General features: G+C 44.0%; 1 protein-coding gene and 1 long non-coding RNA gene across 3 annotated transcripts in view; one reads left to right on the forward strand and one right to left on the reverse strand.

Annotated features, from left to right (window-relative positions):
- Positions 1–3,653: 3,653 nt before the first annotated feature.
- LOC116746747 lies at positions 3,654–5,246 on the reverse strand. Its single transcript, XR_004347860.1, has 3 exons — positions 5,129–5,246; positions 4,767–4,835; positions 3,654–4,638 (listed from the first exon to the last, which is right to left on the reverse strand). It is a non-coding gene; the product is annotated as an uncharacterized LOC116746747 (long non-coding RNA).
- The window catches only part of SNX25 (sorting nexin 25), a 124,999-nt gene continuing 110,772 nt past the window's right edge, over positions 5,144–19,370 (forward strand). The window contains exon 1 of one of the 2 annotated variants that reach the window (XM_032618403.1): positions 5,144–5,753. In XM_032618403.1, coding sequence (XP_032474294.1) covers positions 5,388–5,753 — 366 coding nt within the window. In that variant the 5' untranslated portion in view covers positions 5,144–5,387. The remainder of the gene's footprint in view (positions 5,754–19,370) is intronic. The other variant, XM_032618402.1, reaches the window with a different exon arrangement.

Here is a 19,370-nt window from a genome sequence, read left to right on the forward strand (position 1 = left end):
TAAGGACATTTTCATGTAATGTAGAAAGCAGTTTGTTTTGTCCTTTGACATTACTTTTAACTATTGTATTTGAAGGATAGCATAATGAAGGAGAATCCTATAATTTAGGTCCTACCACCAACTAGCTATGTGATTTTGGGCAAGTCATGTAACTTCTTTGAACCTCAGTTTCCTCATCTGCAAAATGGGATTTTAATATTTAACTCTATATTCCTTTATAGAGTTGTAGTGAGAAACATGTTTTAAAAAGGATTTCTGAAAGTTAAAGTTCCTGTTCAAATATGAAATATTTTTATTACTGTTATTTTGTCTGTTCAATTATTCTAGATATATTTTCCTAGAAGGATAACATTTATTCATTGAAAAATATGTAAATTAAGGGCCTACTCTGTGCCAACCCCTGTTCTGAACTGTGATTAATTCTCTAATACTAATTTTTACTTCCCCCAAATATGTTCTCTTTCCTACAGCAAATAAATGACAAATCAGAGACACTGGCTTCTTTTAGGTAGTGTATAAAAGCTTTATACAGGGCTTCCCTGGTGGCGCAGTGGTTGAGAGTCCGCCTGCTGATGCAGGGGATGCAGGTTCATGCCCCGATCCGGGAGGATCCCACATGCTGCGGAGCGGCTGGGCCCGTGGGCCATGGCCGCTGAGCCTGCGCGTCCGGAGACTGTGCTCCGCAGTGGGAGAGGCCACAACAGTGAGAGGCCCGGGTACTGCAAAAAAAAAAAAAGCTTTATATAATCTTAAATGCATAGCATTAATCTTAAACTATTCAAGATCCTTTCCTAACTTATGCAAGTACGTGTAATAATTGTGCGCTGCCTGCTTTATATTTTATTCTACTCATGACAAATATGAAACAGCATATAAGTCAGTTCAAAGTTTTTCAGCGTGCATATATTTTGGAGAAATTAGATAAAAAGTAAACAATTTATTCCTTCTCTATAATCTGCTGTCCAATAATACTGGATATCCAAATCTAAATGAGCTTATAATTTTCTTTTATGCTTTGTGTTTCATAGCTTGAAAATGTTAGGGTAAAATAAGGCTAACGGCTACATCACCAAACTTCCAGCTGACAAACATAGTTGTACACTGCCTCCTATGTCCCTATCCTTATCCAGGCTCTTTTCTCTATCTCATAGGTAGGTGGAAGCAGATTATGAACAAGAACAGGAACAAGAAATGTGAACTTTAACATGTTTGAGGGATAAGTCCTTAGATGCTACTGATTTTGGTGACCAGCCGGATGATCCACCAAAAACTGATGAGAATACTCTGTCAAAGTAAATTGTGGTGGGGTGTTAAAGTAATGGAACCAATGAATTACACCTCCCAATGTTTAACTCCACACGTAGGCCCCCTCTCCTATTTAACTCCTGGTTGGGCCATATGATTTGCTTTGGCCAATGGGATGTTAGCAAACGTTAACACAAAGGAAAGCTTAAAAAGAACTTGTATATATCACATCTCTGAGATTGTCATGTGAAGAAGCCCAAGCTACCTCTTGGAGGATAAGAACACAGGGAGCAGAGACAAAGCCATCTCAATGGAGGCTCCATAGCCCAAGCAGCCCCAGCTTATGCACCAGGAGATCACAGCATTGTTAGTGACCCAGGCAAGAAGAACAGAACTAACTGCTCAATGACCCCAGCCCAATTGCTGACCTACAAAATCATAAGCAAATAAAATGGTTTTTATTTGGTGGTAGTTTGTTATACAACAGCAGATAATTGACACTCTTATTTCCCTAAATTTCAGGTCAACACTTAAGTAAATTGAAATTATCCTTTTTTGTGTGTGATCTACCCTCGTCAATTCTTTATCTTGATACCAGCTAATTTAGTTTACAATACTTTCCTTTGTAATTCTCTTTCTCTTTGAAGATTAATACAAAGACACTTCTGCCTGAAAGTTTCCCAATATGAATAATTTTACTTACTAATAAGGAGCCCCACTCAGCATAATTTATATATCTGTGTTCTAAAATTTTGTTCAGATTCACCTTCCTCTTCAAAATGCTGCATATGTTTCCTTTAAGCTTTAACAGTCTACTTTTTTAAAATAAATTTATTTATTTATTTATTTATTTGGCTGCATTGCGTCTTCGTTGCTGCTCACGGGCTTTCTCTAGTTGCTGTGAGCGGGAGCCACTCCTTGTTGCGGTGCGTGGGCTTCTCATTGCGGTGGCGTCTCTTGTCGCAGAGCACGGGCTCCAGGCGTGCCGGCTCAGTGGTTGTGGCTCGCGGGCCCTAGAGTGCAGTCTCAGTAGTTGTGGTGCACGGGCTTAGTTGCTCTGTGGCATGTGGGATCTTCCCGGACCAGGGCTCGAACCCGTGTCCCCTGCATTGGCAGGCAGATTCTTAACCACTGCACCACCAGGGAAGCCCTACTATTTGTTTTTAAAGTATTTTATAATTTTTTCACTTTTATTTTTTGAAGTTTGACCATACTTATATCTGTATTTTCTGTAAATCACACTCTGCTTGAAAGTTACAGAAAAGAGAGGTTAACGGACCTGTAAGGGTCTTGCACTGAATCAGTAGGAGAAACTATAATTATACCTAGGTCTTTTGATTCATGTTAATACCTATTCACAATTTTACCCAAAGTGGTCAAAGGCAAATACGGTGGTTTTCTCTCTAATCCTGTGGTTACCTTCAAGGAGAGCCAGGGGGTTTAAGGAGAAATATACTAAATAGTGAAGGGGAAGATGCATCACATATTTTGACAGAGATTGGGTGTTGTCTACCTATTTACACTATCTAATATTTTAAATGTCAAATTTTCACTTAATTTGTCCTTATAATATCCCAGTGAGTTCAGACAAACACCATTCCCATCTTACATAAGAGAATAATGAAGATAGCCTGTGGAGCATTTAATTATAACCCATCAGAATATGCTGGCCATAAGGAATATAAATAAGGCATCTCTACTTAATTTGGTCTTTAACTTAGACGTGGTAGGACTCAACACCGACTTCTGGGAGGGAACACCGGATTCTAATTTAATACCTGACTTCTCCCTCAATACCTCCTGATCCCAGGCACTCCCTTGTATATCGTACCACCTCTCAGTGTCCCTCAGACCTTGCACAGGGTAGAAACCCAACTACTACTTGTTAAGTAAATGTTTTTTTTTTTTTTGAAGTAAATGTTTGAATTGTCAATGCTGACTTAGCAAATACGACATATACTTTAAGGAAGATTTCTGACCACGAATGTACATTTATCCAGATCTGCATTCCTGGCAACAATATACAGGTGTGTTGGAAAGATCATGGTCTTAAGAGTTACAGACCAGGGCTCTCAATAAAAGATAGTTTCCCCTTTACTGATTGTGGTTTTACTGACTTTAGTGATTATTATAAATGATTTTGCACTTGTCAGGGGGCTGGCTGAGATACGAGCCATACTCACAAAGCAACAAAACTAAACACTTTTAAAAGCATGGAATACAGGTACTAAGCTCATGGATTTAAACCCTGTTTTTTCTCCTTTGGAATAAGGGATGACGAAATGAGATAGAGTTTTTACGCCTGCGCGTCCGGAGCCTGTGCTCCGCAGCGAGAGAGGCCACAACAGTGAGAGGCCCGCGTACCACAAAAAAACACAAAAAAACAAAAAAACAAAAAAAACCCAATAAACTTTTAAAAAATGACAAATGTGAACATATTTATTTTTATATAGGTACATAAAATAATTCATTTCTACGCTGTTTTGTTAGAGCTTAATATTAGGGATAATTTTTTTTTAGACCTCCTACTTCATCTCCCACTTGAAATCCATGCCATTCCAGGAAAATTTATTACAATGATGTGAATACATGGGTGGGCTGTTTATGTCTATGGACACTGGTATTTCTTCTTTTGATTAATAACCTCTTCGATAATACTTTGTTTTAAAAGAATAAATATCCACTAAATAGTTTACTTTGTATGAATGTTATATATTTTTCCCTCTGTTGAAACGACAGATATTGCTTATAGAAAAACCCAGTATAGTCACAGTATTTGAAAATATATTTTAATGCTTACTTTTCCTAACTATGTCTCCTGGGAAGCAGGATATAACTCAATTTATTGCGAAACAATAGCGCTTTTAAACTGTTGAAATTCTTCATGACTGCTGCATGGAGAGAGTTCTGGGCTTTTGCTTTTTAATGTTTCCCGTATCCTTCTCGGCTTCAGCTCATCTGTTTACCTCTTTCCCTTTCTTCCCCTTTTTATTGTTGATTTGCCCTCTCTATCACCCCCTTTTAAATTATCATTAACGTCTTTAGAATTCCTTTATTCATTAAAGATACATCTGCTGCTTTTCTGGCGTTCATAATTTCTAGTATTTCGCATGTTGGCATCTTCTCAGTAAGCATTATCTGTATATTAACGCTGGGACCATGATAGGAGAAGAAAATATGTACTCTCAAAATTATCTGGACTACTTTCACTTGCGTGGGTAGTAGCATTTGTACTGAATCGTCGGCGACAAAAATACAGGGACTTGGAGCCAGTGACTATGGCAGCTGTGCACACCCTCTGGCACCAGGCAGACTTTTTTGGGCCTTTCCGTAAGAAGGAATTGCAGGCTTCATCTACTGCTCCACATTTGTCTGATTCCGTTCCTGAGGCGGCTGCGTGGGAAAGAGAAGGTTGTTAGGAGAACTGTGTTAAAAGTGAGGCTCAGGAACGGTTGCCTATTTAAATAGCAGGTGCAAACGGCGCAGAAATTTTGCGGGCTGTAAGCATGCGAGGAGGTTACCTGTCAGTGATGCGCGGGGAGAGGATTAAGGGATCACCTGAGCTCGAGAATTACAAACGCTTCTGACACCTGCAGCAAAAATGTCCATCAACAGACGGTATGCTGGGGGAGGGGCGGGGAGGAGCGCAGGAAGGCAGTTTTCGCCGGGATTGGTGGCGCCCCTTCCCCGCTGGGCAGCGGCGAGTCGGACCCCGCCCCCGCACCGCGGGTGGGCGGCCGGGCGGGGCGGGGCCGGGCACCTCCCGCAGTCGCTCATCGGTCGCTGTGGCTCTCCGCCCCCTTCTGACACGCACTCCACGGCCGCCCCCGCCCCCGTCTCCGCCCCCACCCGGCCGGCTCGAGTCCCAGCCGGGTCCGGCTACCTGGGCACGCCCGGCCGGGCAGCTGAGGGCCCGAGGCCGCGTGGCGGCGCTGAGGGGTCGCCGAGAGGAGCTCCGCGTTGTCTGTTGGAGCCGTTCCCTCGTTGGGCCGCCGGCGAGGGCATGAGCGCGGACTCCCTCTGCCTCCAGAGCGGCGGGAGCGGCGAGGGGAGAAGGCGCCGCTTGGAGGCCACCGTCCAGGGCAGCGCCGGGGGAGAGCAGGGCGGGAGATGTGCCTGTCCTTAGCGGCCCAGGAAGCAGCATGCACCCCAAGGCCACCGACAGCAGCGGCGCCAGCCTCACGGAAGCCCCGGGCGAGCGGCGGCCGGATTCCCGGGAGGACGCGGCAGCCCCCGGGGGCCCAGGCGGCGGGAGCTGGCGGGCGCCGGTGGCCGTGGCCGCCCTCGCCGCCGTGCCCCTCTGCTTCCTGGGGCCCGGCTGCTGGGAAGCGGGAAGCGCGGGGCCGGGCACCGTCCTGCTCAGGCTCAGCCTGTACCTGGGCTGCGCTGCGGCCGCCTTCCTGCTGGGGACCTTGTTCTCCCTGGTCTGCCGGAGCCCGCAAGCTCCGCCGCCCGACTTCGCCGCCGCCTGGAGACGGCTGGCCGCGGCCGCCCGCCGCCCGCCGGAGGTGAGTACGGGTCTCCTCGCCGCCGCCGCCGCCGCGCGCGCGCCCGCCCGCCCGCAGCCTCGCCCGGCCCGCCCGCTTCCGGCGCCCGCCGCCAGCTCCGGGAGGGTCGGGGGTCGCGGCGGGCCCGTCTTCTCGGCCCGGCTCGGCGGACGCCCGAGGGAAACGGGGCTTGGGGTGGGCCGGCCCGGCGGGGAGACGCTCGTGTCCCCTCGGCCCCCGTGCGGGGCGGGCTCCGGGCTCCGTGGGTTTGCCGAGATGCACGTTAGTAGGCGATGTAGTTGCTCGACACCATCCTCATTTCCAGCCTCGGTAGTTGAACAATCCTTCCAGACCTTCGCTGTGGCTCTGCAGCTAGCGAGTGGGAGCGAGGGGAGCGCGGCGGTCGCTGTACGCAGGCGCTGCGCCCTGGGCTGGTCATTACCTTGGGTTCCGATAACCGTTCCCTGTCGGGATGACTTTATGCCCTGTTACAGACGAGGAAGCTTGACGCAGAGGGGCTGACTTGGCTTAGGTCACCCACCCGGTACCTCATGCCCAAGCCTGGGTACACTTTTTACCACGCTGTCCTGTCTTCCACCATGTTAAGTATCGCAGTTTCAGTGATTAGGAAGGGGATGCCCGAAATCACTGTACTTTGCGTCAAAAGGAAGGCTATCATCAGTGAGGTGTGGCGATATAGTAAAGAACGGTGGTTATATAGGGAATATAGGGAAGGACAGTATTTTAAATGAGCTCTAAGCTTCCTTAGTGCCAAACCACTGCTTCCCCTACCTCCCAGCATCCGTCTCACCGCCCTATAAAAGAAACTTGATTCTGTCGTAGCTTGACTCTTCCTGCTTGACTGAATGATACTGTCATTAAACTGAAATTGACCAAGAACTCTGGGGTAAGGGAAATAGCAGTGGCTCAACTTCCTAAGAATATTTGTTGGAAGTGTCATTACCCCCTGGGTTTTGTGTTTGCTTATGATATGACCTGCTTACTTTTTTGTGAAAATCATCACACTCTTAACCAAAAGTACCGTTTCCTCAGTGTGTCAGTTCCGAATGCAGAGCTGAGATAATGGCTGAAGGGTTGTGTAAGCTGAGTAGCAATTCAATATAGTAAGGAACAGGAACTTCTGTTTTCATAGTCTCAAATTCCGTAGTTGTGTTTATTTCTCTTAAAAACCTTCACTCAGCTGTCCATTTTTTCATATCTAATTCAGCAAGACTTGGTGAGTAGGTGTATTTTTCCTCTTGCTTTTTCTCTACAATGATAAAAAAAATAAAGATCCCAAGATTTTACTAGTTGGTTTATCGATCTGTGAATGACGTTAGAATTCTTTAGAGTATTGTAAGACGTTGTAATTCATTCAGGACGTATTTATTGAGTATTTTATGCCAGCCAGGTATTATTTTGGAAGCTGGGGTTGAATCAACAAGGCAACAGCCCTGCTTTCTGGAGACTGTATACTTATGGGGGAATCAGGCAATAAATAAATGGAGTTACTTTTGGGTAGTGGTAAATGCTTATGAAACCAAAAGTAACTAAGAGTCAAGTGATTAAGAGTGCCTGATATGCGAGGGCAGGAAGTTTAAATGGTGGGGTCAGGGTCAAAGCTGTAGGATTGCAGCTCACTCTGAGGGCTTGGAAGCTTCATGTTGTGGGTTACCTCCCCTTTTCCTGGAAAATACATCCCCTCAAACCTCCCAACTCACTTGTACCTCTGGTAAAACTTGGGTTATCATCCTGGAAGGTGCTTTAGTAGAGGAAGCAGAGAAAATACTACATTAAAGGTGACAGAAAATGAAGCAGCATATGTAATCTCTCACGTATACTACCCGAAGATTTCAGGCAGTAGAAGAGGTGAAGTATGATTTAAGGAAAGTAGATTATTGGTCATTTCTTTTTGAATTCAGATTCCTACAATGTTAAATAAGAAAATAAGTACACTAGGATGTTTACTTTCTAGGTTGTGTTACTTAGAATTGAAATGCATATTATTCACATAAAATTATATATATATATTTACAGTACCAGTGCAGTTTACTCAAGTCTTTTGTTGTGCTGTATTTCCAATAATTTATGCTTAAGGTTTTAAAACAATGTTCTTTATGAATGGAAGCATAAGCCTGTGGTGTAGTATAAACTGTCCTTTCTGTGGTGGTAGGAGCTGGACCACACTGGTCATCTAACATAGGTGGAGGGGAGGCTGTTTTGGAGTGAACCAAATGGTGCCTCTTACAATACAGTGACTACTTCACTACAGAAGTTTTGATTCAGCATTAAGAAAAGAATCCTCATTTGTTCTTACATATTTTGGGTTCTTCTAGTGTCAGCTAGACATGTCAGACACGGGGATCTATCCTATCTGTCCATCTTTCCTTCCTTCTCTTTCCTTTTTTTTTTTTTTCCTTCTTGGCTTCCTTCTATAGAGGAAAAAAAATGCGTACACTATTAAAAGCAGGCAACCAGAGAAGCCTAAACTAAAAGGGAAAAGGTGTTTTCATGTCTAGGAGTGTTTAAATGCTCCTGCATGCTTCACAAGGTAGTTATGGGCTGTCAACTCTATGCGGTTAGGACTCATGACTGACATCTTTTGTGAGTGTTTGCTGATGATAATGAAGAAAATTATGTCAGTGTGCGGTCACTAACTCTGTGCTTTCCCCCTTCAGTTAGTCTAATATTTACTGGGCGTCTCTTATGTGCAAGGATTTTGATTTTACTTGGCTGGGAATCACTATTGATTAAAGTGGTAAAACTAAATTTTCATCTCGGGTAGAAATAACATCCAGTGGTATATTCAGGTGGCAAAAACTTGTGTAAGGTCAGAAAGGTTGATGGTAAAGTCTTGACAGTTGCTACCTGGGCCCCACTTTAGAAACACTTGGGCTTTTTGTAGGCCAGCCGACTGGAGCTGTGATGCCATGGGGCTGGCTTGCTCCTGGGCAGCAGCTGCTAGCCCGCCTTTGCTGAGTACGCTGCCAGAGTGTGGTGTTCCAAGTCCAAGGTCGTAGTTTGGTCTTGTGCCAGGCCAGTTAACTCATGCGGACCAAGAGCCTTAGATTCACTAGCCACAGTTACTTGACCCTAGCACATGATCTAACCAAGGCAGCAGCAAGAAGAATATGGGAATAGTGAATCAGTAGTTTAGAAAACTTATTTTTATTCCTGGACCAGCAGGATCTAAGTGCATCTTCATAGAATGGAAAAAAGGGAAATAATTTCTTACATTTTGGCGATAGGAATAAGAGGGAATAACTTCTTTAAATGTCAATCATGGGCTTCCCTGGTGGCGCAGTGGTTAAGAATCCGCCTGCCAATGCAGGAGACACGGGTTCGAGCCCTGGTCTGGAAAGAGCCCACATGCCGCGGAGCAACTAAGCCCGTGCGCCACAACTACTGAACCTGCGCTCTGGAGCCCACGTGCCACAGCTGCGGAAGCCCGCGTGCCTAGAGCCCGTGCTCCACAACAAGAGAAACTACCGCAATGAGAAGCCTGTGCATTGCAACAAAGAGTAACACCTGCTCACGGCAACTAGAGAAAGCCCGTGCGCAGCAGTGAAGACCCAACCCAGCCAAAAATAAATAAATAAGATAAATAAATTTTAAAAAGTCAATCATTCACATAATAATTATGGATTTTTCTCTTTTACATTGTATTTTATTAGATACTTCTTGATTTACATCCCATTAAGTTAAAAAATAAGCAGTTAACTAATGAGGATTGGAGGGCTGATGCAAGAAAGTCCACAAGTCAGGTGATTAGTAGCATATGGGAAACTGAGGTCCATTGCTATGTGAAGAAACATTAAAGACTTTTCCAAGTTTAGACAGATAGCAAAGTTCAAGAAGTTCATCAAATCTCTTACACATTTACTGAAGATCTGCTGCATATCTGCTTTTCTGATCTCGTGAGATCAGTTTTGGCCTAGTTAGTTGCTGAGTGTCAGTGCCAGGCACATAAGTAAGTTCTCTGTAGATGGATTTTTGTCCTGAATGAATGGATTATTGTTTGAGATGAGAACAGACTTGAGAATCCAACTGACATTTTTAGATTTGAAGTTTCAACCACAGTTCCCTAGAGAAGGGATCATAGTCTTGTAGTAGGTGTCACTAAGAGCTTCACTAATTGCTTTCTGTTAAGTGCATGGCAGTGTTTTTAGTGTTGGCGAGGAATCAAAGGTGAACAGACTCTCCCTGTTCCCGTCCTCTCGGGCTGAGTAGATTAGACTGATAGAGAAGACTGGAGGGGAGAGCAGATGTTTATAGAGACAGTAAAAACGTTCACACAGCAACCCATGGTGCCACTTGGCTTGGGTAGGACTTCTAGAATCCCTAAATGAGTTCTTTTACCAATACAAAAGTGCTTTTGAGTAAAACAAACTTGATTTAGTTACTCGAGGGAAAAAGGAAAAGAAACAAGACTTAGGGAGACTATACACAGCCTCTTTGTGACTTCCCTTTATTATGCTAATGTGATAAACTAATCCTCAATAATTTGATAGTGGATAGTGGCATAATACACTTACTGTCTTCAGAATATTTGATTGTATTTTGACTGGGGGATTTAAGTCATGGTAGCTACTGGGAAAAATGTTTTTGAGGAAGTTGGCTTTTGAGACCCCCTTAAATCTACCTAACTCTGTAGTGTAAGGTTTGTTTGCCTTAAATTCATTCTAATCATAATTTTTAAATTTAACTTTTTATGCAGGTTATACAATCACATGGCTTTAATAAAAACACATATAACAAGATATGCAGTGGAAAAAAAATCTCCCTTCCTTATAGGCAGCCATTATTAACAGTTGATTATTCTTGCAGATGTATATTATGTCTATACAAGCAAATACAAATATGTACTCAAAAACGGGCGCTTTTGATACCTATAATCTCTTGATATATAAACAGTGATTACACATAAAGGAAAATTATTTTCTGTATCTTTATTATGAAGGAACTATTTCTAAGGGTTAGTAAACATAAGAAGTTATATATGAATAGTGATAACTTCAAAGTAGGAAGCTACAATACACGATTAAACCTGAACATAAAAAAAATGCTCATCAAAACTAGCAAATGTATTCTAAGAAATGATGTGTGTGTTTTTGAATTTAGCAAAACTGTCTGAAGGCGGCAATATATATTTTCACAATTTGTACAAAACCAAAACAAACCCAGCAAATCGTTTTAGAGACGGAGTACATGTACTTTTTGGGTTTTGAGTTGCCGGCGAGTGTATGAGATGAATCCTCGGAGGTAGGATTGCAGAGGTAGTTTGGGCCAGGTTGTGGAAGTCCTCAGCTTGGAGAGTAGGGTTGGATTATAGTCTGTAGTTGGGGCAGCTACTCACACTTTCTGAGCTCTGGAGTGTAGCATCAGAGCTGGGCTTTAGAAATGTTAAGTGGAAATGTGATTGGGAGGGACTCAGGAGAAACACTGATCAGTTGCAGCGATAAAAAGTGAGTTAATGAAGCTGTGTGAATGGAGTCTGGAGGTGAAAAGTCAAGATTGAGTGAGACGGTTCTTTCATGTTAATTATCAGTAGTTATTACAGATTGGTTCAAGAATCTTTTCTAGAGTATCTTAACATTCCCTCTAAATAATAAATTCAAGCCCCAAACCAAAGGGTCCTACTGTTTATTCACAAATGTGAAGACCAAAGTCTCCAAGCTTGAGTGGTCTGCTTGGAACCTAAATTCTGGTCATTCCCAGGAAGCTTATTTCTAACTCCCTTGAATCTTAAGCTGCTTTTGCTTTGGGAACATGCTACGATGTCACCTTAGTAATTGAATGTTGCCTTCTTAAAAATATCTTAAGTTTCATTTCCTAACCTTATCATTTTGGGGGTAGGAAGTGCCCTAGATTCCTTAGAATGTGTGAACCCTGTGCAGTCAGAATAGTGCACACAATTGTACTTAAAAAAAGGTGACTCAGCAAGTTTGGTGCTGAGGGCTTAGACTTTAGGAAAGGAAGTGTCTGTAGAAGGCTGTTAGTATTAAAATGATGGCATACAAACTTGCCTTTTTTTTTTGCAGCTTTGCTTTTGAAAGACTTGCAAACTTGGAACTTGTATTTTTACCAACTTCACTGTTAGGTCACTTTCTAAATGAGGGTTGGTTGTTTGGGTGGAGATGACATGACAGGGGTAGATAGGCAGCCCTTCTGAGGGACTCTGCTGGGTACCCTGGGGGGCCAGGGCTTGGGTTCAGTTACTCACTCCTACACCCTCCTTTAGTCCTGGGGTGTGTTATTTAGTTTCTCTAAGCACAGTGGAGCTTTCCAGAAAGCCCAGTGGGGTTTGGTTGCATTTTGGTGGGCTTTTCAGCTCAGGTGCTGCTTTGGGAGAATGCAGTTAGGAGAGTGAGCTGTGCCAGTCTGTCCCCAGGGCTGGCCCGTGCTTATCAGTGACTCTAGGTACTGGCCAGTCCTGGTACATTTGTCAGTCAGCCTGGGGTTTCCATGTATGAACGCCATGAGCTGGATGTAGAGGAAAATGAATATGGTAACTCCAAGTAAAATGCCTCCGAGGCCAAAGGGGAAACCGGAATGAATAGTGCATTTTTAGAATAAGACACTGGAACTTGTTTAGGTCACTAAGATCTGTTTAGTAAGCTTTCATTTTAGTGTAGAATACACTTCTTGGAAAGTTGGATGCATTTTTAACAAATACTCATTTCTAAAGTTACCTGAATTTCTGTAGTTCTCACCCACCTTGTATGTGTGAGTGAGTTTACATTAATAGCAGTAACTCAAATTGTCTAGGGTTTGCTCCTGTCTGCTCTTGCAGGACCGCATCCCGCAGCTCTCCCCTCATTTCTGCCAGCCCACAGGCAGTATTTATGTGTTTATGAATATGTTCACTTATGTTCTTCCGTTCCTGGTGCCTGCAGAACATTTGAGAGAGCCTTCTTTCTGTCACCCGTGCCAGTCTGTGAAAAAGCACATTTCTTCTTGGGCTACTGCTGTCTCAGTCCCCTAAAACTGGATATCCAGGCATGCTTGGTCCTTCTGTTTTGTTTTTGTTTTTCTCCTGAGCCAAAGCCACTTTATGTGCTTTTTGGAAGTTGAGAACGTAGCCTCGTTTCTTTCACTCGGGTATACTTAAAATTTTTTCTTTTTTACTGTGTAATAGAAGCTGAGGAGCTTACGTCTCTGTTTGCATCTCCTGTGAAGACAGCCCCATCCCTTTTGTCTGGCTCCTTTCTGTACCTGGCTCAGAGCAGCCCCTGGGGTCAAGCTCGGGCTTTCTCTCCTAGCTCCAGAGCTTTCTCTGTCTCCAACCTTGAGCGGCTACACACAAGGCACCTCCCAAAGGTCTCTTCCTCGTATGCAAATATATTCCAACAAATATACACCTGAGGGCCATGTGCAAACCCTGCCAACTTGTTAGGTGTGGAATTAACACCTTAAACATCCCAGAAGTTGTGTTTTTCCTGAGTCACAGTTGTTAATCTCATATTCCTTCTGATTTTTTTTCCCATTTCACTAAACCTTTCTGAGATTGCAACCCCTAGATTAGCTCAGGAGGTTGCTTTGTTTTCTAGATTTGAATTTTGATCATCCTTGAGGTCCCATTTTTGGAAGTATCTCACTTTTAGGCGGGCTTCCCCGGGGACCCCTGCAATAACCATCTCTACACGGAGTTGAGATTTACTCCTCAGGCTTAGACTCACTTATTCAACTGCTTAACTTGACCTTTCCACGTGGTACCCTCAGAGGTGCCTGAAAGTCAACAGGTCCAAGGCCCCAACTGTCTTGTGATCAGTGTCTCCGTCCCTCTCCCATTGCTCCTTGCGTCAGTGACTAAGCACCTCCGAAAGTCCTGCAGCCAGAAGCCCGAGTCCTTCCTGACCTCTCCTTCTCCTTCCTCCCCACGTGCACCCCATCCTCCAGACCTGTCTCCTTACCTCTTGAGTATCTTACATCCATCCGCTTGTTTCCATCTCTCCTGCTTGGTCCCAGCTGCCATCATGTGCCTCCTAGGTGACTGCAGTAGCCCCTCAGTTCATCTCTCTGCCTTCCTGTCGGCTCCTCCAATTCCTTCTCTTAAAAATGCACACCCAGTCCAATCCCTCTTCTGCAGCATGTTTAATTAAGAGCCGTCAGCTTCCTGTTCTTGCCAGCTCTCCAGCCTGGTCTCCTGTCATAATTACCTTCACTTCTCATGCTCTATCCTCAGCCCTCAAAGTGCCAACCTTGCTCTTTGGATGGCAACTTTGAACATCGCTTGCTCTGCCTGGAGCCCCGCTGCGCCCTTACCTGGCTAACTTCTCCTCAGTGCTCAGCCATCTGAAAGCCCGAGCTTGACCCCAGGGGCTGCTCAGCCTCACTTTTGCAGAGAGGCTCATATATTCTTGTGGCACCGTAGACCTTTTCTTCATTGTACTTAGCACAGTTGTGATTTTATACTTGGACGTTTCCTTGTCCATCTTTCTCATTAACCCTTGAACTCCATGAAGGCAGAAACTCCCCGCTGTGTCTTTAACATCTAGCATGATTAAGTAGGTAAGCAATAAATATGTCTTGAGTGACTGATCCCTGGGGATCAGTAGAGCATAGGCATTAAGAGAATGGTTCTGGAGTCAGCCAGTTATTTGAATTTGAATCTGGCTCTGCGTTAATAACCCTGTGACAGTGGGTGATTTACTTAAGATTCCTAAGCCCCAGTCTCCTTATCTGAAAAGTGGAGATAGTAAATACCTTAAGAGGTTGTTTGGAACAATGTGATAGTATTTGAAAATATAAATATAGTATTTGTAAAAGTGCTTTGAATTAGAAGGTGTTAAATGGTAGATGTTACACTCTTACCTTTTTAAAAAAAACTTTTTTATAAGAATAAAGATGCAGCTTCAGAAAAATTACACAAAATAAACATATAGTTGGATGAGTGATTATAAAGACAATACCCTTGTAACTTCCAGAAACCCCAGAAGCCCCCCTGTATCTCCACCCCAATGGCATTCCCTTCCCTTCCACCTAAGTAACGCCATCTTGACTCTATAATAATCACGTCCTTGCGTGTTGTTACAGTTTTATCAGTCAACCATGCATCCGTGGACATTATGGTTTAGTCTTGCCCATTTGAAAAAATTAAGTCTTCCCAGTATCCTTTTCTTTTCCCTATGGGTTATCTATTGAAGAACCTGGAGCAGTTGTCCTGTAGTGTCCTATAGTCTGGATTTTGCTGGCTGCATATGAATGATACAGCTCAGCTTGTTCCTTCCTCCTTTGCATGTCCTGCAAATTGACACTGGACCCAGAGACCTGATCAGACTTGTGTTTGACTCCTTTGGCAGGACTGTAGGTGGTGGTGTGACCTTTCATGGGGAGGCACATAATATCTGGTTGTCTTTCTTTTTGTGATGTTAGTAGCTGTTGATCCTCAATACCTGGATCTATTAATTTTGGGGGGGTGACAAATAGGGATGTTTTAATTCTGTCATTTGTCTTATTTATTGGTTTGAATATTTTTTTAAAAGAGACATTTTTTCCATCATCTACTATTTGGTTGCACAGTGGTATAGTTCTATAGAAAAGCAGGATAAATGCTAGATTCTTTCCCATTATCAGTTTTCCAAGATAATGAGTTGGTTCCCCATCATCCTCTGAAGGTGACCAATTAGTTACGTGTTTAAAAAAATATTGTGAACTCATGGATTTGAATGTATTTGATGCGTTTCAATTAATTGTAATTATTATCTTTTTTGAAGCTTAGGCAGTCCCATCTCTGCCCAGTGGGAACCTTTTCAAGTTGGCTCCTGAGTCCTTTTGATATGGCCCTACTAAGTCTGAGAGTTTTCTTGCTATCTGGTATAATAAGATATTTCAGGTTCATTTGGAGCATTTTCTGCTCACACCTGGAATTAGCCATTTCTCCACAAAGAGCCCTGATTTCTTTTAAGGGAAAATAGTATTTCATGAACTCATTCTGTTTCAGTTCTGAGCAGCACAGCCAGACTCAGAGCCAACTGTTGGGACTTCACCTGCTCATTTGTTTGTAGGGTGACCAGTTGTCCTGGTTTGCTCAGAACTGTCTTGGTTCTAGCACTGAAAGCCCCATGCCCCTGAGAGTGTGGGGGACTCATTCTAGGTGTTAGGGAGGCTCATAGCTGTTGGTTTGGTCATTGTGTCTTGGCCTTCTCTGTGGAGAGATTGGAAGAAATATGTATGAGATCTGTCTTTTGCAGAGAATAATCACTCAGTAGTTAGATTTATATACTCTGTCTTCTTCAAGACAGGTAACACTTAGTTTGAACAGTGCTTTGCAATCGTCGTTGCCATTTGCTTATGATAGCCTATAAATTGACATTGTTTATGGGTTCAGGAAAATGGTTTCTATGGCCTCAGTTTGATTCATTTTACTCTAACCCATGGCTGTGAATACAGTGGACCAATAAATGCACTACAAGAGTCATAATGTGAATGTCATAAAGTGAATGCCTTAGTAATTGCTATAGCTAAACTTAATATTTATTGCATTCACTGTATGCAGGTGCATATATGCATTACCCAGTTAAATTTTTATATCTTCCACGTGAGGTAGGGATTTGTTAATCTCATTTTACAGATGGGAAAACTGAGGTTTAGAGAGGCTAAATCATGTGCCTGGAGCAAGTGGAAGAACTAAAATAAACCCAGGTCTTTCTTATTTTGGAGCCTCTGTAGTTAACCATTTTATTACCATTTTAATTATTAAACATTAGTTTGGTCTAATTTAAAACCTGATTCACGTTTTAAAAAACTTGAGAATCTTTGGGCTGGTTCTAGGATCTGTTTAGGAGTTAGTGTCACGTTAGAGGTCTCAGAATGATGTCACAGCTGCCCTTTCTGTGCTCCTGGCAGTCGTTGCTAATCAAGTAAGGCAGCTTTTTTTTTTTTTTTTTTCCCTCTGAGTCTGGATGAAGCCTCAGAATCCTTTTCAACATAGCATTCCAGGCAGCCACTAAAATTTTACTAGAGTTGAGATATAATGTGAGACCCATCTGCCATTCTGAGTGAGAACCTCGTAGAATGGCAGTGAAGCCTCTGGGGTCCCATGGCACTTTTTCTGTGCTACTCTGCTGTCACTATACTGTATCATAACAGTCAGTCATACATTCTTTTCATCTGTTCTAGGAAAAATCAGTTTTCTACGCTATGATCCATAAACACTTAATTTCAGAGATGCTTTTAGGTATACTGCAAAAACAGAAGAGGCAAGATGAGAGGCTTGCGGGGGTGGGGGTGGGTCGCATAAATTTGAGAAACCAAGTTCTTGAAGCTTTACACTGTGTATTGCTATGCTAACATTGTGAGAAATCCTAGTAAATGAACCTGTTTAGCTGTTTTTTAACCCAGTGTTTTCTAAACATGACTTATACCTGTATCCCTACTTTTTTTTTTTTTAAGCAACAAGGAATTTTATTACCTTAAGAAATTATACATAACCCAGAGGTAGGACAGGCCCAGGAGTAGTAGGGCAGGCTCCACGTGGGAATATCCAGCCTCAGCACCATCTCTCTGTATCTTTCTTAGCTCTGCCCTCCCCGTGGGTGCGCCTGATGCCCTGGCTAGTGGCTAGATGGCTGCAGGCATTTCAGGCACCATAGCCACACAGGATGAGATCTAGATGGGGAAAGACCCTTTTGGAACAAGGAAAGTGTTCTTAGAAATGAAGTGGCAGTGTTCCCTTGGTGTCTGTTTGGCAAGGTTTGGGCGGGTACCCGCCTGTATGGAATTGTTGGCTGCGGGAGGGGACCATGGTGCTGTGACTGGCCTAGCCAGTCCTTTAAGGAGGAAGGAAGCAGTGGAGTCAAAACAATGAATGTTTCACTTCATAGCCAAGGTTTTCAGGATAGGAGGATGCTCTCTTTTTAGCCTTTCACACCTTCATTTACTCCTCACTTTAACCAAGCTTCTCGCTGTTCCTGAATTTACCTTTATGGGGTGTACGTGTTGCACCCATGGGCCCCTGGGAAGGCCTCTGCCCCCATTTCTGCACATTCAGTTCTTGTTGTTAAAGACCTAGTTCAAACTCTTCCATCCGGTCAACTCTACCATGCTTTTCAGTTCTGCCCAGTAAGCGTTTGTGGAGGGAGGAGAGGGAAAAGTCAGGTGAATTCCAGGTTTCTGACTTGGGTGGCTGAATGGACATGGTCCACGTGGGCAGGTTTGGGATGGTGGAAGGTGAGGAGGTAAGTTTTGACCATGCGGATTTTGAGATGCCTGTGGTTATGTTCAGCCTGCACGTAGGCTTGCAGCTCTGCCATTAGAGGGAGAGATGGGGGGAACAGGTCTGGTGGGGGTCAGTGTGCACGTGCAGTTAAAGCCACAGGTCCATGAGACTGCCGAGGGTGGCCTGCCGTGGTTGAGAAGCAGCAAGCTGAAGGGCAGGCAGAGGAGGGAGAAGGACGGTGCATAGGAGAGAGAAACCCAGAGAAGCCAAGAGAGCAGCAGTGGCCAGAGGTGCTGGGTGAGGTGGGGGGAGTCCAGAAAGAGGGCAGGGAAGTGTCCTTGCATTTGGCCCTGGACACCTGTGCGGGTGGTGTCTGGGGAGGGCAGGGTGGACGTGGGGCAGATGTGGTATTTATCCTCTCAGGTGAGGGGTCGGGGACAGGTGGGGAGGCTGAGGCGGGGTGCACGGTGCCCCCTGGGAGCTTGGACGAGAAGGAGAGAGGGCGGTGTTCACAGGTGCGTGTGGTGCTTGTGCTTTGGGAATTTTTGTTGTTGAGTAGAGATTTAATCACATCTTTGGGTTAAAGAGGAAGCTTGAAAAGTAGAGAGGGAAATCCCAGAGACAGGATGCTTGCTAGAGCAGTGCCCAGGCCGACGGGACCAGAGCACTGGTGGAGGGTTTAGGCTTGAGACTAATGGGAAAGAGGTAAAAGTGGGAGCAGAGAGAGAAGCTCGCAGGCAGCCGGCAGGGAGCTGAGATGTTTCAAACTGGGTTGCCTCGACTGTCTTGGTAACTGAGAGGCAAATTAATTGCCCTCAGTGAGGAGGATGGCGTGTTGAGGTAATTTTTAAGACAGGTGGAAAGAGCTTCCGTGAATCCTTTGTGACTGCCCCAATTTATGTAAAATGATTGCTCTACTCGTGTATTAAAATAAATCTTCCAAAGAATAAAACTTCTCAGCTTTTTTCAGGGGTCATAATCTTTTGTTGTCACGACCACTTAGTGATGTTTCTCAAGATGGGGTCTAAGGATTTACAAATAACTTAGGAATTCTTGCTAAAAAATGCTGTATGTCAAAGACACACCTTATAAACTTTCTGAATTAAGAATCTTTGTTGGGGGAGGGAGGAATAGGATCTAGAAATCTGCATTAGAACAGATTCCCCAAGTGATTCTTGAAAATGAGTTAGTGTATTTTCAGGCGGCGGATGGGGGCCTCCGGATGTCAGCAAGGGCCGAGGAGACTCGGAACCGCGTGTGGTGTCCGTGTCTGACGGACCCACACGTGAGAGTCAGCGTTGCTGCATTCTCTCTGCTCAGAGGTAGAGTGGCTGCCGCACTAAGGCTTGTCTTTAATACCATGTTTCTCATAAGGGCAGGTTTTATTCTTTGAATTTGAACACATTTATTTTAGATAGAAACAGAAGAAAGAATTTTTATGATCTAGACCTAGGCTGGGGCAGATGATTTTTACTCTC

The sequence above is a fragment of the Phocoena sinus genome, chromosome 21 (genome assembly GCF_008692025.1).
Source record: "Phocoena sinus isolate mPhoSin1 chromosome 21, mPhoSin1.pri, whole genome shotgun sequence".
In the NCBI taxonomy this organism is placed as follows: domain Eukaryota; kingdom Metazoa; phylum Chordata; class Mammalia; order Artiodactyla; family Phocoenidae; genus Phocoena; species Phocoena sinus.